General features: G+C 36.5%; 1 protein-coding gene across 6 annotated transcripts in view; it reads left to right on the top strand.

Annotated features, from left to right (window-relative positions):
* The window catches only part of ETV1 (ETS variant transcription factor 1), a 94738-nt gene that overhangs the window by 37254 nt on the left and 40552 nt on the right, over nt 1-16932 (top strand). For all 6 annotated transcript variants that reach the window (XM_043462749.1, XM_043462748.1, XM_043462746.1 and 3 more), the window contains 2 exons: nt 12392-12521; nt 15598-15786. In XM_043462749.1, the coding sequence (XP_043318684.1) occupies nt 12392-12521; nt 15598-15786 (319 nt within the window). The remainder of the gene's footprint in view (nt 1-12391; nt 12522-15597; nt 15787-16932) is intronic.

The raw sequence follows: 16932 nt of genomic DNA, 5'->3' as shown, positions 1-16932 counted from the left end.
CAGATTCTTCTCCACGTACACATTTTTTGCTCTTAGTGAGTAGTTGACTTGATGTGAAATTGAAAACAGGTTGAAATAGAAAAAATAGTGCAGTAACACTCTGACAGCTGAAGTCCTGCTCCTGTCATTAGTCACTTTACTTCCTTGAGTTTCAGTTTATCCTCTGTGAAAGGAAGTGGTTGGAGTCATAATGGTAATAACTCACATTTCCCCAGTGCCTACCACTGCCAGGTACTATTCGAAATTCTCCTTTGCATTGCCTCATTGAATTCTCACACAAAGTCCACGTGGAAGGTCTGTGATAAGCCTCATATTACATAGGGAGAAACCAAATCTTGTAGTAGCTACCTGGTTGACCAGAAGTCCTTAAACTAGTAAGTAGCAAAGCCAAGTTTCTTCTCCATGCTCTCAGCCACCACTGATATGGTTCTGGATGATCTACATGCTCTCTTAGCTGTCATGCCTAAGTATTCTGGGTTTGAATAATAACTATACCAATAGCAGATATTACTGAGTACTTACACACTACACATAGAGTGTCCTATTTATTTAATCCTATCAGCAACTCCACAAGTCAGTTGCTGTTATCCTGCCCATTTTTTATAGGAGAGTAAAGTGAAGCACAGAGGCTTGCTCAGTTTTACTCCTGGTAAGTCAAAGTGGTGGCAGACTTTGAAACCTGACAGATTTAAGTACCTGCTACCTTTGCCGCCATGCCTTATTGCCTGAGAAGGGTATTTGAGTACCTAAGCCTGAACGTGATAGGAGTTTTATATTTATTTTTGCTGATTAGAGGTAATGTGTATGTGTCTGAGCACGCGCACATCCACATGTAGAAACACACTCACTAATGATTTCTTAGCTATGTGTTTGGTGAGGTGTAGAAAACACTCGTGCCCAGCGTAGAAATGAGGGAAGTGAATTTAGTGCAGGAAGTAATGGAGTGTGGAGTGGGAGCTATGGTGAGGACTGTGGCAGAGAGGAAAACACAGGTTCTGGCCGAAGGGGAAGCTGATAATGAGCTCAGTCAACTTTTGAGGCTGGAAAGTGGAATCAGTGTTGCTGGATATTGTGGTTTGTTTTTTTTTTTTTCTTCCTAGAGAAGCCAGAGTTTTGGATTTTTAAACCAGAAAGAGATTTTGAAGCTGATTTTTAAATGATCTCAACTAACTGAAATTATTTGAAGCTCCTATGTGAATCAAATAGAAACCCTCTGGTTTAGACCATTAGTACTGCAAGGTAGATGAGTGATCTTCAGGTGAGACAGAGTTGACTGCATCATGGTATCACCTCTAATTTTAGAAGAGAGGATGGTTCCCATACCCAGAATACTTGTCCATCCTCTTCTGTCTGTTAAAATGGCATGATGGTACACTGATGTAGAGAGAGGTGAATTATGAAGTGTACTTGTAAGAAATAACTATCTTATGAGGCTGTGGAACCTTGTCAGAAGGCTTTACTCTGCACACCCCGAGGATTCCTGGCTTCTGATTTTGACTCTGTCCTCGGCACTGGTTTTCATGTCTGTAGACACCACACCTGATTCTGGATGGGGCCTTGAGGTGTGTGGGATGACTTCTAGGACTTTTATACACTCTGTCCTCTCTTTTTATTAGGTATGTACATCCCCTGGCAGGACATTTAGGAATCCCTGTAGTAGAGTGTGTAGTCCCTATAACTGCTAGGAGTTTGGTATTAGGAAAAAAAAATCTGATTGTCCCCTTATGAGAAACGTGTGGCTTCTCTGAGATTCAGTTCTGGTTTCCAAACTGCCCAGGAAGTTCCTCGCAAGTGCTGAGTATTTACTTTCAGTAGCAATGTAGGGACAGATTAATGACTGTTTGCCTTCCTGCAATGTGCTCCTCCTAGCACAGCGAGGCTTGTAGGTGATTTGCTCACTTCTTGTCTCTGTGTCACATTCTGGTCATTTTCACGATATTTCTAATGGTTTTATTATTACTATATTTGTTACCGTGATCTGTGATCAGTGATCTTTGATGCTACTATTGTAATTGCCTAGGCATTTTTTTTTTAGCAAAAAAAAAAGTATTTTGTAATCAAAAAAGTAGCTCCTCTTTTTTATCTTTTTACCCATTTTTGTTGTTTAGTCACTAAGCTGTGTCCAACTCTTTGTGACTCCATGGACTGCAGCAAGCCCGGCTTCCCTGTCCTTTACAGTTTCCCAGAGTTTGCTCAGATTCATATCCATTGAGTCGATGATACTGTCTAACCATCTCATCTTCTGCCACCCTCTTCTCCTTTTGCCTTCAGTCTTTCCCAGCATCAGGGTCTTTTCCAATGAATCAGCTGTTTGGAAAAGAGTCATACCCTTAGGACATTCACTTATGATTCCTTTGGCACAGAGGTTTCTGGTAGAAATAACAGCTCAGTCCGTAAAACTTGATCACGTCTAATGTTTTCAATTCAAGAATTCTGGGATCCATAATAAGGGGTGAAAATCTCCCTTAGTTCAGCTTTGTGATTGTTACTGCCCAGAGTTCTGTGTGCTGCCAATAACATCAAAGGACCAACTAGATATGGTGTCAAACCCCATGGATAATATTCCTTTTAAAAGACAAAAAAATGCACATCAACTTGCTGTGCTATGGTCTAAATTTTTGTCTCGGAAGTATAGGTGAATCTATTTCCAGATGCTGCAAATAACAGAAAATAATGGAAAACGGGAATCAGGGTCCCTGCCCTTAAAATGTGTTTCAGTTTGCATTTTGATAGCGGTTTAGAAATGTTATCGCTTGTTTTGTCACAGACATAATTCACATCTTTCTTCGGGTACTGTAAACAAGAGAAATGGTTTAATGGCCCCATAAAGGCACTCTGCTGATAGCTGAGATTAGGCCCTTTAGTAATGGATGTCAGTGTGTGTATGTGTGAGTGGTATGTGTCCGCGCTGGGGGTAGGGCGAGCTTGAAAGAGGTAAATGTACTGGAAAAGAATCTATGAGAGGCTTAGATGCAGCCGAAGTGCTTGCCGATTTTCTGTAAGTCTTGGAAGATGGATTTATTAAGCAGGTAACACTATTGTCTTTATTTGTACACAAACATTCACCTTTGCTTCTGGAATTTAACCCTGTACTAATTGAGGTCATTGCCACCCATTTATCACTTGGAATTGAAGTGATATTAACTTAAAGTGAATGCTTTTCATCTGGTGAGTGTATTCCCAACTACATATATTTATATAAAAGGCTACATGCATTTTTCATGCCATACTTGCGTCTGGCCTTAAATAACCTAATTTATGTATACCATTTACTTTTTCCCCTTTTTACAGAGACTTTTTTTAAAATTCACTGCCATAGCCAAGTGAAATTTTTTTTACAAGTGCTTTAATGTCCACAGAATGATTTGTTTTGACTTTCTCAGTTATATTTTGTAAACAAGTATAGAAAACTCTCTACATTATACATAACCATGGTCTAAGTAAATGCTTTGAAATTCCTAAAAGCACACACATTTCTGGTGTTTTAGAGCCTCAATAGCATGTCATTTTTTCACCATCATGTTTGTGTATATCCCTGTAAATTGGCCACACAGGGCTGTTTATCTGATTTGGAGAGTCAGAGTAAACACAGGGTTAATAAAAGCAAACTTGAATGTCCCTTGTTAACTAACTTAGCGTACCCTAATACTAGGAGGTGTCACTATGCCATCTGTCCACTTTTATATTTTCTTTTTTCTTTTTCTTTGCAGACCATAATCTAGAATAGGGATCAGCAAACTTTTTTTTTTTTCTTTTCCTGTAAAGGATCAGATCGTAAATATTTTAGATTTGGTGGGTCAAAGGGTTTCTGTCACATGTACCCCCATTGTTACTCAATGTAGTCCTAGACTCTACATAAATGAGTGGGTGGAAATAAAAGTAAAACTTTATTTACCAGAACAGGTGGGAAACTGGATTGACCCTTGGGCTGTGCAATTTGCCAACTCCTGTTCTAGAATACCACAGAAGGCAATGGCACCCCACTCCAGTATTCTTGCCTGGAAAATCCCATGGATGGAGGAGCCTGGTAGGCTGCAGTCCATGGGGTCGCTAAGAGTCAGACATGACTGAGCAACTTCACTTTCATTTTTCACTTTCATGCGTTGGAGAAGGAAATGGCAGCCCACTCCAGTGTTCTTGCCTGGAGAATCCCAGGGACGGGAGAGCCTGGTGGGCTGCCCTCTATGGGGTTGCACAGAGTCGGACACGGCTGAAGTGACTTAGCAGCAGCAGTTCTAGAATGCTGTTTTTTTGTTGTTGTTCAGTCGCCAAGATGTGTCCAACTCTGCCACTAAAGCACACCGGGCCTCACTGTCCTTCACCATCTCCTGGAGTTTACCCAAGTTTATGTCCATTGAATCGCTGATGCCATCCAACCATCTCATCCTTTGTCGCCCTCTTCTTCTTCTGCCTTCACTCTTTCCCAGCATCAGTGTCTTTCCCAATGAGTCAGCTCTTCGCATCAGGTGGCCAAAGTATTGGAGCTTCAGCTTCAGTATCAGTCCTTCCAGTGAATACTCAGGGTTGATTTCCTGGTTTGATTGACTGGTTTGATCTCCTTGCTGTCTGAGGGACTCTCAAGAAATTTTTTCAGTAGATCGTTCTAAGATAGATTTTTTTGAGCAGCCCGGAAATCTCACCATCAAAATCAAGAGATTCTCATCAAGGCTCTAAATTCCCAGCTAATATTGATTCAAAAACTACAGATATGATTCAAAGATGTAGTTTTATTTAGATAAGTAGTTAAAAATGTGATGTGTTTCTCTTCCCAGGGTAATTGTTTTGTACTCACAGAAATTACTGCTGTATTTCACTTGCATATATGATAAGAGTTGGGAGGAAAGCAAAGTGAAAGCTGATAGCTGAGACAACTTATCATTGTATTTATGCTCACTGTCCACATAGAGAAGGGGACCCATCATTTGTGACATTTTGGTTATCAGAGTCACAGGGAAGCTTTAGTTGTTGCACAGCAATATTTTTCCTTCAGTGGAATATGAGTGGAGTGAATTTTTAAATGCCTTTGGTCCTAGCAATAAATTGAAAGAAGGCAGAATGCCTAAAAGCAAGCATGAATGCTTTGAGAAGTGTTTTCATTTAGATGCAAGTGCCAAGAATATATTATTAAGGTTATGTATATAGAAATATGCATTGCATACACATGAATTAATCAAACTTGAAGATTGGCTAATATATTTATTAGAAATTTTCTTAAAAAAAAGGCAATGTTATGACGCTCTAATTGGACTTCTGTGAGCTCTTGATGGTAGGACTTACTGTTAACTTCTGTAACTCCACATGCCCTGCCCCTTAGCAAATGGCATAATGTCTAGGCCAGTAAATGGATGAATTAATGATGAAATATATGGATAAAGAAACATCTGATATAATGTTATAGTGGTTCTCATGCATGACGGAAATCTTAGGTGTGCCTACACAAAGTAAATTTTAATTGTATGGTCAAGGGTTCAAGAGTTGCTGCCCAAAGCCCAAGGCTTTAATTCCTAATAAGTTAGTCCTAGGCTTTTAGTTAGGCATGAAGCTTAGCTTCTTTATGCCTCTTTAACAATTTTTTTTTTCAAAATTGGAATGCTACTGTCATTCTTGTCTTGAATGATGAGAATCCAGAGTTGTTGAAGATTCTTTGAAAACTTTATAATCCTGTGTAAATTTGAGTTTTTTGAGGCTTTGTAGGAGTGTTTTCTGTCACTATTCCAAACTCAATGAGAGTTCAATATATTAACACCTACAGTTAAGCATATTATCTTTCTTAAATTTACTTCATGTTCACTATAGAAATATAAACAAAAACTGAATTCATAGGTTTCATTGTTTATTGTCTGAACTAACATGAACCAGTCAATCATAACATGGTCTGTTTTCAGTTTAGTAGTACCAAAAAAAAAAATACTTCAGGGTCATGATTATTTAGGAAATCATTCTTCTATGAGCAAATTGTTAAATTCATTTTCTACATCAATACTGTAGATGTTCACATATGACTTATCATATGTCTACCCTGAACCAAGGGACTTCCCTGATGGCTCAGTTGTAAAGACTCCGCCTGCCAATTCGGGAGACTCAGGTTCAATCCCTGGGTTAGGAAGATCCCCTAGAGAAGGAAATAGCAACCCACTCCAGTATTCTTGTCTGGGGAATCCTATGGACCGAGAAGCCTGGTAGGCTATACAGTCCATGGCATCACAAAAGAGTCGGACACAACTTCGTGACTATACAACACCCTGAACCAAAGACTTGGCTGTATGCCAGCATTGTTGCATTGGGAGAGCCAAGGGCCCTACATTCTGTGCTCTAGGAGAATGATGACGGGAGTGTGCCTCTCGTCTAAAATGTGGGCAGGAAAAAATATGGAAGCCAAGATGGTGCCTCATAGTTCATTGTTACAAAATGAAAACAGTCACTAATCTAGCAAATACTTTATGATGAACACCATAACCCCAAGTAAACTTTGTGAATTAAGAAGTGGTTAAGTTTATTTTGGAAGTGCATTTTTTAACGTCTTGGTATTTTGGAGCTCTTAAATTTAACCATTAGAGGAACTCAGTCATTATAAGTCAGCCTTAAGATGTGGTTTTAAAGGTCAAGCCTCCATCAAAGCAAAAATGCAAGATGCATCTCTTGAGAGCTCTCTTGGCTTCTCCTAAAAATCTGATTGTCCGGAGGAGTTGCAGGTCATAAAAGTTTGCATGGAAATGTGGTTGAGGAAATCGGCAGATGAATGATAGGAATTGTCTGAAGTCAGGGATAGAATGTAACATACACTGGGAGCCACCACTTGCTTGTAAATGAAGTGAAGGAGTTAACTGTTGATTTGACGCACTTGAAGAAGGAAAGATTCACTGTAATTAAAACTGCAAACAGCTCTGATGCCTGTAGCCCTCTGTTGCCGACAGAGGCAGGACAGTACAGTAAGTGAGATGAAATGTACGATGAAATGTGCCTAGCAGCCTCGGCAGCAGGCTGGAGCCATGTTCAGCACAAGTAATTTAATTAGTGTTGATCATGACTCCAGATGATGGTGATTTGATAAGGAATAATTTAGTACTTAACAGCCTTTTACATGCACCAACTCCATGTGGGAAGGTAAAGCAAATTGCACAAAATGAATGTGCTGCTTCTACTTGTGCCCGTGCCAGTGAGCTGGAAAGCTGCCTGTTCGCAGACGCTCAGACTCTCAGCCTTGTGATGAAATACCCAAACCTGGTCTCCGCTCTGGAAGGAGTCTCTGTACTACCCTTATCGAAGAATAAAGAAGTCATTTTTGAGATCTAAGGTCTCCAGGAAGCAGAAGACTGAAAATGAGGAAAATAAAGTTGCTTTGGTTCTTGTGCAAAAGATTGAAGATCTCAGGTTAGCTCCTTTTTTCCTCCTCAACGCAGCAATTAAAAACAAAAAAAAACAGCATTTGGCTTATGTTTAGGAAAAAAAAGTCATGGTTCCAAGAGCCCACAGCGATGAAGAGGCCCACACACGAAGAGAGTACGGGAGCCCTAAACCTCTTGGAGAACCTGTGAGAATCCTTGAGTGTTGGCATCTAACAAAAAGGAAGACATTGTTCGACTTCATTTTTTTAAATTCTTTTCAAGTCGTCAAAATACTCAGGGAAATTTTGGAAAAAACAAAACAAAACAGGGATTCTAATATTCCATATGTCATTAGTTCAACTGTGTCCTGTCCAAATTTTAACTTGAAGTCCAACCTCAGACATGACCTTATTTGGAAAACTAGTTAAGACAGGGTCATTAGAGTGGAAACTAATCTACTATTACTGGTGTCCTCGTACTAACAGGGCATTAGGATAGAGAAACACAGTGGGAATACCATGTGAATAATGAAGGCAGAGATTAGAGGGATGCTTCTTCAAGCCAAGAACTGCCAAAATTGCCTGCAAACTGCCATAATCTAGGGAAGAGGCAAAGAACACTTTCTCATAGCCATCAGAACCCTGCCAACACTTCCATCTCACACTCCTAGCTTCCAGAGTAGTGAGACACTAAATTTCCACTTTTTAAGTCACCTGTAATGGCAGCCCTGGGCTTCACTGGTAGCTCAGTGGTAACGAATCTCTCTGCCCAGCAGGAGATGTAGGTTCCCTGGGTGGGGTAGATCCCCGGGAACAGGAAATGGAAACCCACTCCAGTATTCTTGCCCGGGAAATCCAATGGACAGAGGAGCCTGGTGGGCTACAGTCCATGGGGTCACAAAAGAATCCAACATGACTTAGCGATTAAACAACAACAAAAATGGGAACTCTAGCAAACTCATACACCGTTCCCGGGAACTCTGCTTCACTACGGCTGGTATATAGATCAGCATTATCTTTTAAAATTTTCTAGGTGATTCTCATAACCAGACAAATTTCAGATCCACGATGATCTTGGCAACACTTGGATCCAGTGTATGCTGCCCTGAAACAGGTCCAAGACTTGAAAAGAATTTAAAAAAATGAAGTCGAACAATGTCTTCCTTTTTGTTAGATGCCAACACTCAAGGATTGTCCTTTGCTTTTTTGCTTCTAGGTTGATATTAATGGACATTTTGATAGGAGGCTACTGTCCTGTTAGGAGTCATTCCTGATGGTACCGCAGAGTTGTCATCCCTCCCCTGATTCATCTGGAATTATTTATCCTGTGAAGTTGAAGCACATTATCAGATGTCTCTACTGGAACAGGAGGCCAGGCATTTTCAAACATCTCAATTTGTAGAGCGTTGCTTGATGTTTCTCATTTTTAAACCTTTTTTTTTGGAGCAAAACATTTATCTCAATGCAAAAATCTTAAGTGTATAACTTGGTGAATTTTGCATATGTATATACTTGTAATCACTGCATAGAGCAAATATAAAATATTTACAGCTCTGTAGAGAACCCACCTGCTAGTGCAAGAGATGCAGATTTGATTCCCGGGTGAGGAGGATCCCCTGGAAAAGGACATGGCAACCCACTCTAGTATTCTTGCCTGGAAAACTCCATGGACAGAGGAGCCTGGCAGGCTCCATTCCATGGGGCTGTGAAGCAGTCGGACATGACTTAGTGACTAAACATCAACATTAGATTACTAGTTCCCTCTCTCAGTCATTGATACTCCCACCCACCAACAGAAAGTTCTTTCACTATCAGGGTGGTCTGTTCTTCAAACTCCTTTCCTACATATTCCTTAGTGCTTGTCTTCTTTTACTCAGCTTACCATCTGAGAGACGTTCTATGTGTCACCAGTGTGTTCCCTGTTATTCTTGTGGGGTATTCCATTGTATGAATAAGCCACACATTATTTATCCATTTTTCTGCTAATGAACATTGGAATTTTTCCAGTTTTGATACTATGAATAAAGCTGCTATGAATATGTCCTTTTGGTGAACATATTCAGCCCTTTCTCTTTGATATCCGCCTACGAGAGTCATTACTAGATCATAGGGGAGGTTTATTTGAAGACTTGGTTGATGCTGTCGAAAAGTTTTCCAGAGTGTTTGTATGTGTGTGTGTGTGTGTGAATTTATACTCTCAGTAGCCTATATTTGAAAGTTCTTATTGCTTTAGGTCTTCTTCATGTCTTTGTAATGCCAATCTTTAGCCATCCTAGTCAGTATATAGTATAACCTGATGTGACTTTATTTGTAATTTCTTGATGCATAAAGATGAATATCTTTTCATATATGCTCATTTTGTTGCTCATTTTGCTATTTGGATATCTTCTTTTATGAACTGCCTATTTGAATCTTTTGCCCAATTTTAATTGGGTTGTTTCTTTTCTCACTTTGTAACAATTTTTATTAGGTTGAGTATGATATCTTTGATCTTTTTATAGCAAGTAAGTTCTTGGTGTATGTAGCTTAGTGTCTTGAGGAAGAGAAGTTCTTAATTTCAATGAAGCTTAATTCATAGATTATTTTCTTTTATGGTTAATGCCTTTGCATCCTGTTCACTAATCCTTTCCTACTTCATGGTCCCAAAGACTTTTAAAACATAGTAATATTGAATATAGTAGTCTCTGATAATGTCTGATATTTTGATAAATATGATCAACTTTGCATTGTACTGCCAATTTATTAGCTTTTGAGATCTTATCCATTTTTATTCATACAAATTAGTTCTGATCTCTCAGGTATGATTTGAGTTCCTTTGATGTTGGTACTGCTTTTTCTTAGGAAAATGTAAAACCCAATACTTAATCTAAAGTGCTGAACTTAAGGTATGCACATGTTGTTGTATATGTTCAAGTAAGTCATAAAGAGTTGAAAACTATTTGTTAAGAAAGCAACAAATGTATGATTACTATATTACAAGATTTCATTATGCAATATTTTTCATTCTAAGAAGTAGGATATACACATACACATACACATGCAGAGGGAAAAATTTTTCTTAAAGGATGCTACTTTAAATCCTTTGTGTTTTTGTTTCATAATTTAAAAACATTTTATCTTGTGAATTTAGGATTTAGATAAAAGTAAAGAGAATAATGTAATGAACTCCCACTGACCCATCAGTCTACTTTTCACATTTATCAATATTCTTCTATTTGATTCTTCCCCTACACATCTTTTCCTAGATTATTTTAATGAAATTCCAGGACTTATTTTTTTATCTGTAAATATTTTATGAAGCTTTAGCTTTAAACCTTTTTATCTATTTTTTTTGGAACAACTGCCATTTCGTTATCATATTCAACAAAATTAACAATAATTTCTTACCTAGTCCACATTGAAATGTCTTACTCATTGGAAAGTTGTCTCTTTTAGTTGTTTTGTTCAAATCAGAATCCAAGCAAGTCCTCATGTTATGAAGTGATTCCTGAGGTTGTTAAGCCTCTTTCATCTTAGCATTTTATAAATTATAACTTTCTAACTTGGTAAAGTTAATGAACATATGTACCATTTGCATATGAAAACACATATAATTTTCCCTTTGTTTCTGTTCCTCTGCCTCTCTACTCTGAGTAGGTATATTAAACACATTAAATTAGAAAAAATACTTTGAAATAGATCACTCAGTGAAATAATTGTATTATTATTTATTAAGTTTTCCTTAGACAACTAATTTAGGTGACAAATTTGTTTTCCACAGTGCTTCAGATGTTTCTTGAGTACCGCTGAACATTTCAGTCAAAATTATGTGCTTATATTCACAAATTTATTTTCTTGGGGCTTGGTAGCTCTTGATATCAATTTCTTATACTTAAATTATATATGACATTCAAGCTAAAACAAGTTTAAAATGCTGTAATGTTATGATCAAGATTGAATGGCATCATAAACCACAAAGTTTCTCTTGTCTTATCTTCATTTATAGTATATCTACTTAATATTTTGTATTTTAATCTCAGGTTTTACAGCGTTGGAATAGCTGTCCACAGTGTGTCCTTCTTGGGCTTATCCTTGGTTATTCATATCTGTGCATATTGTATGAAACTAAAATTCATCCTCATGTCTGTTTTTCCTCTTATCTTTTTATCTATTTTTCCATTTTTACTAAAAATTCAGTTATTCTGAGGATCCCTAGTATATATTTTTTCAGCTTCATATAAAATAACAAAAAATATATAACCTTATTTATTTTTTGGTTTGAGAGATATGATTCCAACCTAAATATACATATTTCTTCATATTTTGTGATATTGTCTTTATATTGAACAGTAATGACAATGTCATATGAAAAAGGAGAAACTATCATTTCATATAGAATAATTGCTTTATGGTCATAATATACAAAAAATAACTTTAATGTATTTCTCACAATGTATCTTCACACTTCTCTTAAGTAGTTAGACAAGTACTTTTATCTGTAGTTTTATATATAAAAACTGGCCACAAAGATGTTGAGTTTTTATCCTTTTGTCCAAAGTATATCATTAGTTCCCTTAAGAACTGCAGCTGGGTTTTCTTCCTCATAGTTCAGTTTTTATTCCATTAAACTGTTACTATTGATGCACTTGAAATATTTTCCTTTCAATTAATTCTTTAAATTATGCTCCTATTTTCAGTTAATTCTTGAATAATCAGTTGTGGTTTTTTTTTCCTGCTTGAGTTATTGGAAACCTTGCTGAAATATTTTCAAGCTTATTTTCTGAAAACTGAGCTTTTTGTTTTGTTAGTGTCAGCTAAGCCAGTTACAAGTAGTTCATTTGACTTTCAGTAATGAGAAAGTTCAAGCATGCATTTTGTTATACAATAAAAGCAAACAATGAGTATATGGAGAGTATATAAGATTCTCCAGAATCTTTTCTTGCATGAAATTTGTCCAGTGTGATTTTCTTATGTATGAAAGTTAATATGAAATGTTAGTGACATTTTAACCAAGAGGGATAGAACAGGTTAGTGTACCTAATTCCTAACAGGATTTCATTTTTGTGGGTTTTTTTGTTTGTTTTCTAGTGGCTTTTCATGGCCTCCCACTGAAAATCAAGAAAGAACCCCACAGTCCGTGTTCAGAACTCGGCTCTGCCTGCAGTCAAGAACAGCCCTTTAAATTCAGCTATGGAGAAAAGTGCCTGTACAATGTCAGGTAAAGTAATTGAGTGTATAGCGAGCACCTGATGGTTCTTACTGAAGCACAGATTTACCATAATATAAAATCTCAAGTCGTATTTTATAAGAGTTACATCTTCAGCATGTAACAAGCTAATTAGGTCATGTGTTGAGCAGAACTCAAAAGGACTGTTTACTGTCTGATCACATACTTCTAGAATCATTTTAAAGCAGTAATTTTTATCCAGATCATGAGCTGCTTTCCCACAATTGTTAGGTGATGCATCATGAGATTGTAAAAAAGGTTTTAGGTGGCATGAACAGGTACCAAAAGTTCAGTTCTCATTAGAAAAGAATGCATTATGCACTTTAGAGTTTGTAGGGGGAAAACAATGAAGCATTTGGCAAGTCTGAACAGTACATTAGTTATCTGACAGGCTTTGCAGATGATCTATAAGATGCATTCATGGACAGTTGCAGTAAAGTTAGAATTTTATAAGGCTTAGCAGAGGCTGTTATCTGTTAAAAAACCAGTTGTTCCTTCTGATGATGATAAAGGGTGGAACAGTAGAGGTACATTGTTCCTTTGTTGGAAAATTTGATAACATGTATGTTCATTAAAAACCCTTCACAGTAAATTGCATTCTGCTACTTTTCATATTGGCCTCTAATTGCATAAGGGAAAAGTTGGCTCTGTATATTGTATGTTATTACTCTCAATTACAGTAGAGACTTAGTCCTTTAAAGGAGTTAGTTTAGAAACTTACAAAAATGATTACAAATATTTGCGGTCTTATAAATTATGTTGATTCAAGTTCATAATGCATTATGATTCAGAGGAGTCTTCTGTTTCCTCAGATGTTTTTTATACCTATGCTCTGTTTCCTTCTGCAGAATAATCTTATCTTTTTCCCATTCTTTAAATTGAAGTATAGCTGAAAGTTAGAGGTGTACAATATAGTGATTCACAATATTCAAAGGTTATACTCCATTTATAGTTATTATGAAATATTGGCTATATTGCCAGTGTTGTACAATATGTTCTTATATATTATTTTACTCCTAGTAATTTGTACCTCTTAATCTCCTACCCCTGTGTTGCCCCTCCTGCTTCCCTCTACCCACTGGAAAGCATTCACTTGTTCTTTGCATCTGTGAGTCTTCTTCTTTTTTGTTACATTGACTAGTTTGTTAAGATATTTAAGATTCAAAAAACTTTGATTTGTATAGTTTCATGGTTCCTGACCAATGCTTGGATATTTCATTACTATTTGTTCTTGCAAGCTTGTCTTCTATATCCTCTTTCCTAGAAGGTTCATCAGAGTCTGAAATGATGAAGGTGGTTCAGTTGAACTGCAAAACTTTTATAAGATATCTCTTATAGAAGCCTACTATTAAAACATCCTGAGTTCAGATAAAACAGTATTGATCAATCTGAGTTTTATTTTATCACATTTTTAATTTTTTTCATTTTCTCCTTATGAATACTATGTATTCACAGAATAATTATTTAACATATCTGAGAATTTTTAATTAATAAACCAAATAGGTATAGAATTGTCATTGCATTTTAGCATTGATCAGAAGTGTGACTATGGAAGAACTACTGCTTTATAGACATATTAAAAAAAAAGACATCTGACTTTCATAAATTAATGGTAGAATTACCTGTATATTTTGAGATTCTTCTTGGGGACCAATAATTCCCACAGCGATTTAATGGGTTAATTCTGTTTTTTCCATTTCTGTATGAACAGTGTAACGCAGTATGGCATTTTATGAGGAAAAAGTAATATCCTAGGACAGAAGATGTAACATTATTTTTCACATGGGAATGAGACAGGTGAACCATTTTATAAAAGAAGTACATTCTCATTCAGAAATATTGGTAAAGGAAGCAGGTGGAACCAGATAGTATGAGTTTGTGGACTTTGCTGCAAAGGAAGAAAGACTTTTGCAGCCCATACTCCTCTACTTCTGTAGTTTCAAGCTTGGATGGAATTCTTTTGTATAGATGGAGCAACAGGATAAATTATTACATAAGTCAATTTTTTTTAAGTTTCTTTTTTAAAGAAAAAATATACTGGTGAATGCTTTTTATCTTAACAGGAAACAGAGTATTTTAACCTACATATTTTTTGTTCAGAAACTTAAATATAATTTGTTTTCAATAAAATATTTTTAGATTAGAAGAATTAGTTAAATCATATCCCTGAGAACTATGCTAAAGACTGCAACTTAAATTCCTAATGTGTATAAAAACAAGCTTACTCATTTTATTCTTTTGTAATTATGTTTAGAAGTTAGTCTGTGATAACAGGATTTTATTCTTAAGAACATTGTTTTGTGCCTATTTTATGCTCCAAGAAGGTTTAAATATATCAGAGACGTTTTAATTTGCCTCATAAATCTTTATTATCTCATGTGAGGAAGTTAATGCCAGGCATCATTTATTTTACACTAGAAGAATGAAAATAAGGCAAAAGCATCGGCTTCTTAGCATTCTACAACAAATAAAGGCGAGTCAGGTATGATCTGTATCTTATTAAACTGATACGACTTCTTGTTCTAAAGTCTTCTGTAATGTAGAAGGATTATAATATCAGAAATATTTAATGATCTAGAAAAGATCTATGAAACTTGCTTAAGGAGACGTATCAAGAACAGACGGTAATAGGGACTTCCCTGGTAGTTCAGTGGTTAAAACTCCACACTTCCAATGCAGGGAGCATAAGTTTGATCCCTCATAGGATCCTTCATGTCTCACAGTGTGGCCAAAAAAAAACAACAACAAAGAATAGATGGAAATAATGTCACTGCTTTTGCTGACAGAGATTTTCTTTATGCTGTGTTGTTTGTATATGTATTAAAAATAGATGATTTATATTTATGCTGTTTCCAAGTGATACATTATCCTATTTTCTGTTTAAGTGTGTGGCTGTTTTGATGATTACATGTTCTAGAATTGCAAAAACCAAAAACCATACCATTCTAAACTTCCTTAGGTCTTTAGCCTGAAATATTTTTTCTTTCCTTGAATTGTCTGGGGCGGAAACGGAGTTTTGATTTTTCCCAAGAAACGCACATTCTCTTTCCTCTTGTCTCTTGGGTAGTGCCTATGATCAGAAGCCACAAGTGGGAATGAGGCCCTCCAACCCCCCAACACCATCCAGCACTCCAGTGTCCCCCCTGCACCATGCGTCTCCCAGCTCAGCTCACACTTCAAAACCTGACCGCGCCTTCCCAGCTCACCTCCCTCCATCGCAGCCCATCCAAGACAGCAGCTACCCCATGGATCACAGGTAAAGTGCAAGTACCTTATAAAAAGGCTTATTGGAATACAGTCGATTTACAACATGCGTGTTAGTTTCTGCTATACGGCAAAGTGAATCAGTTATACATATGTGTATATCTACTCTTTTTTAGATTCTTTTCCCATATAGGTCATTACAGAGTTGAGTAGAGTTCCCTGTGCTATGAAATACATCCTTATTAGTTATCTATTATATCAATGATAGTATGTATATGTTAATCCCAATCTCCCAATTTATTCCTCCCAACCCCTTATCCCTTGGTAACTGCAAGTACCATTAAAAAAAAAAAAAAAAGCAAAACTGTTTTTAGCATTCTTGGAAGAAATTCCTTTTACCACTTCCTAGGACCTATAGTAAATTCAAGGTGAGTGTATTAATTTTGCACATCTGTGCAAAATATTTTGAGAGTTTGCTCTGTCTTTAGCTATAAATAATTTGTGGAGAAGGTCATTTATAAACATTCCTTTATAAACATTTAAATTGGTTGCTAAAATGGAAAATTAATCTATATACTGACATTTGAACATTTCCCTTTCTGTTTGCTTGAATTAAATTGCTTCACTTAAACTTTAAATCAGATCATCCCATTTTTATGAGCATATGTGTGTACTTGTAAAATAAAGTTAGGAGACTAATTTTAGTAGATGGCTTATGGAATTAGGTTCTTTACCTTAGACTGACTGGTTTAGCTGTACATAGTTTTGCAGAAGAGAACTTATATGCCAGAACTCTCTTTCCTCCTTTCCAAGTGATGGATATCTAATGTCAGTAGATGCATGACCCTGAACACTGAGAATATAACATTAAAGTGGTAGAGACTGAATTAGAATTACTTAGAAAGCAACAAGGCAAGACACAACATAGAGCTAGAGAATATGCTATGCTGGGTAATTCTCAACTCTTAGAGATTTAAAAATTTGTGTTTAAATAAAATATTGAAGGATCCTTAGAGGCCTTAATAATACAACTTAAAAGCAAAGTTCAGTTGTATACAGCATTTATTTTTTCCCCTTCTACCCTGTACTTATGTAGAGCAAGTGGTGTGTTGGTAAATGGTTAACAATAGGATCTATGGAAGAAAACCCCAAAGACTTTGATCTGTAGCATTTGATGAGTCTGTGATGTAAATATTGC

Source organism: Cervus canadensis, chromosome 3 (genome assembly GCF_019320065.1).
Source record: "Cervus canadensis isolate Bull #8, Minnesota chromosome 3, ASM1932006v1, whole genome shotgun sequence".
NCBI classification, from domain to species: domain Eukaryota; kingdom Metazoa; phylum Chordata; class Mammalia; order Artiodactyla; family Cervidae; genus Cervus; species Cervus canadensis.
The sequence above is the reverse complement of the archived record's forward strand: the minus strand, read 5'-3'. Positions and strand labels throughout refer to the sequence as shown.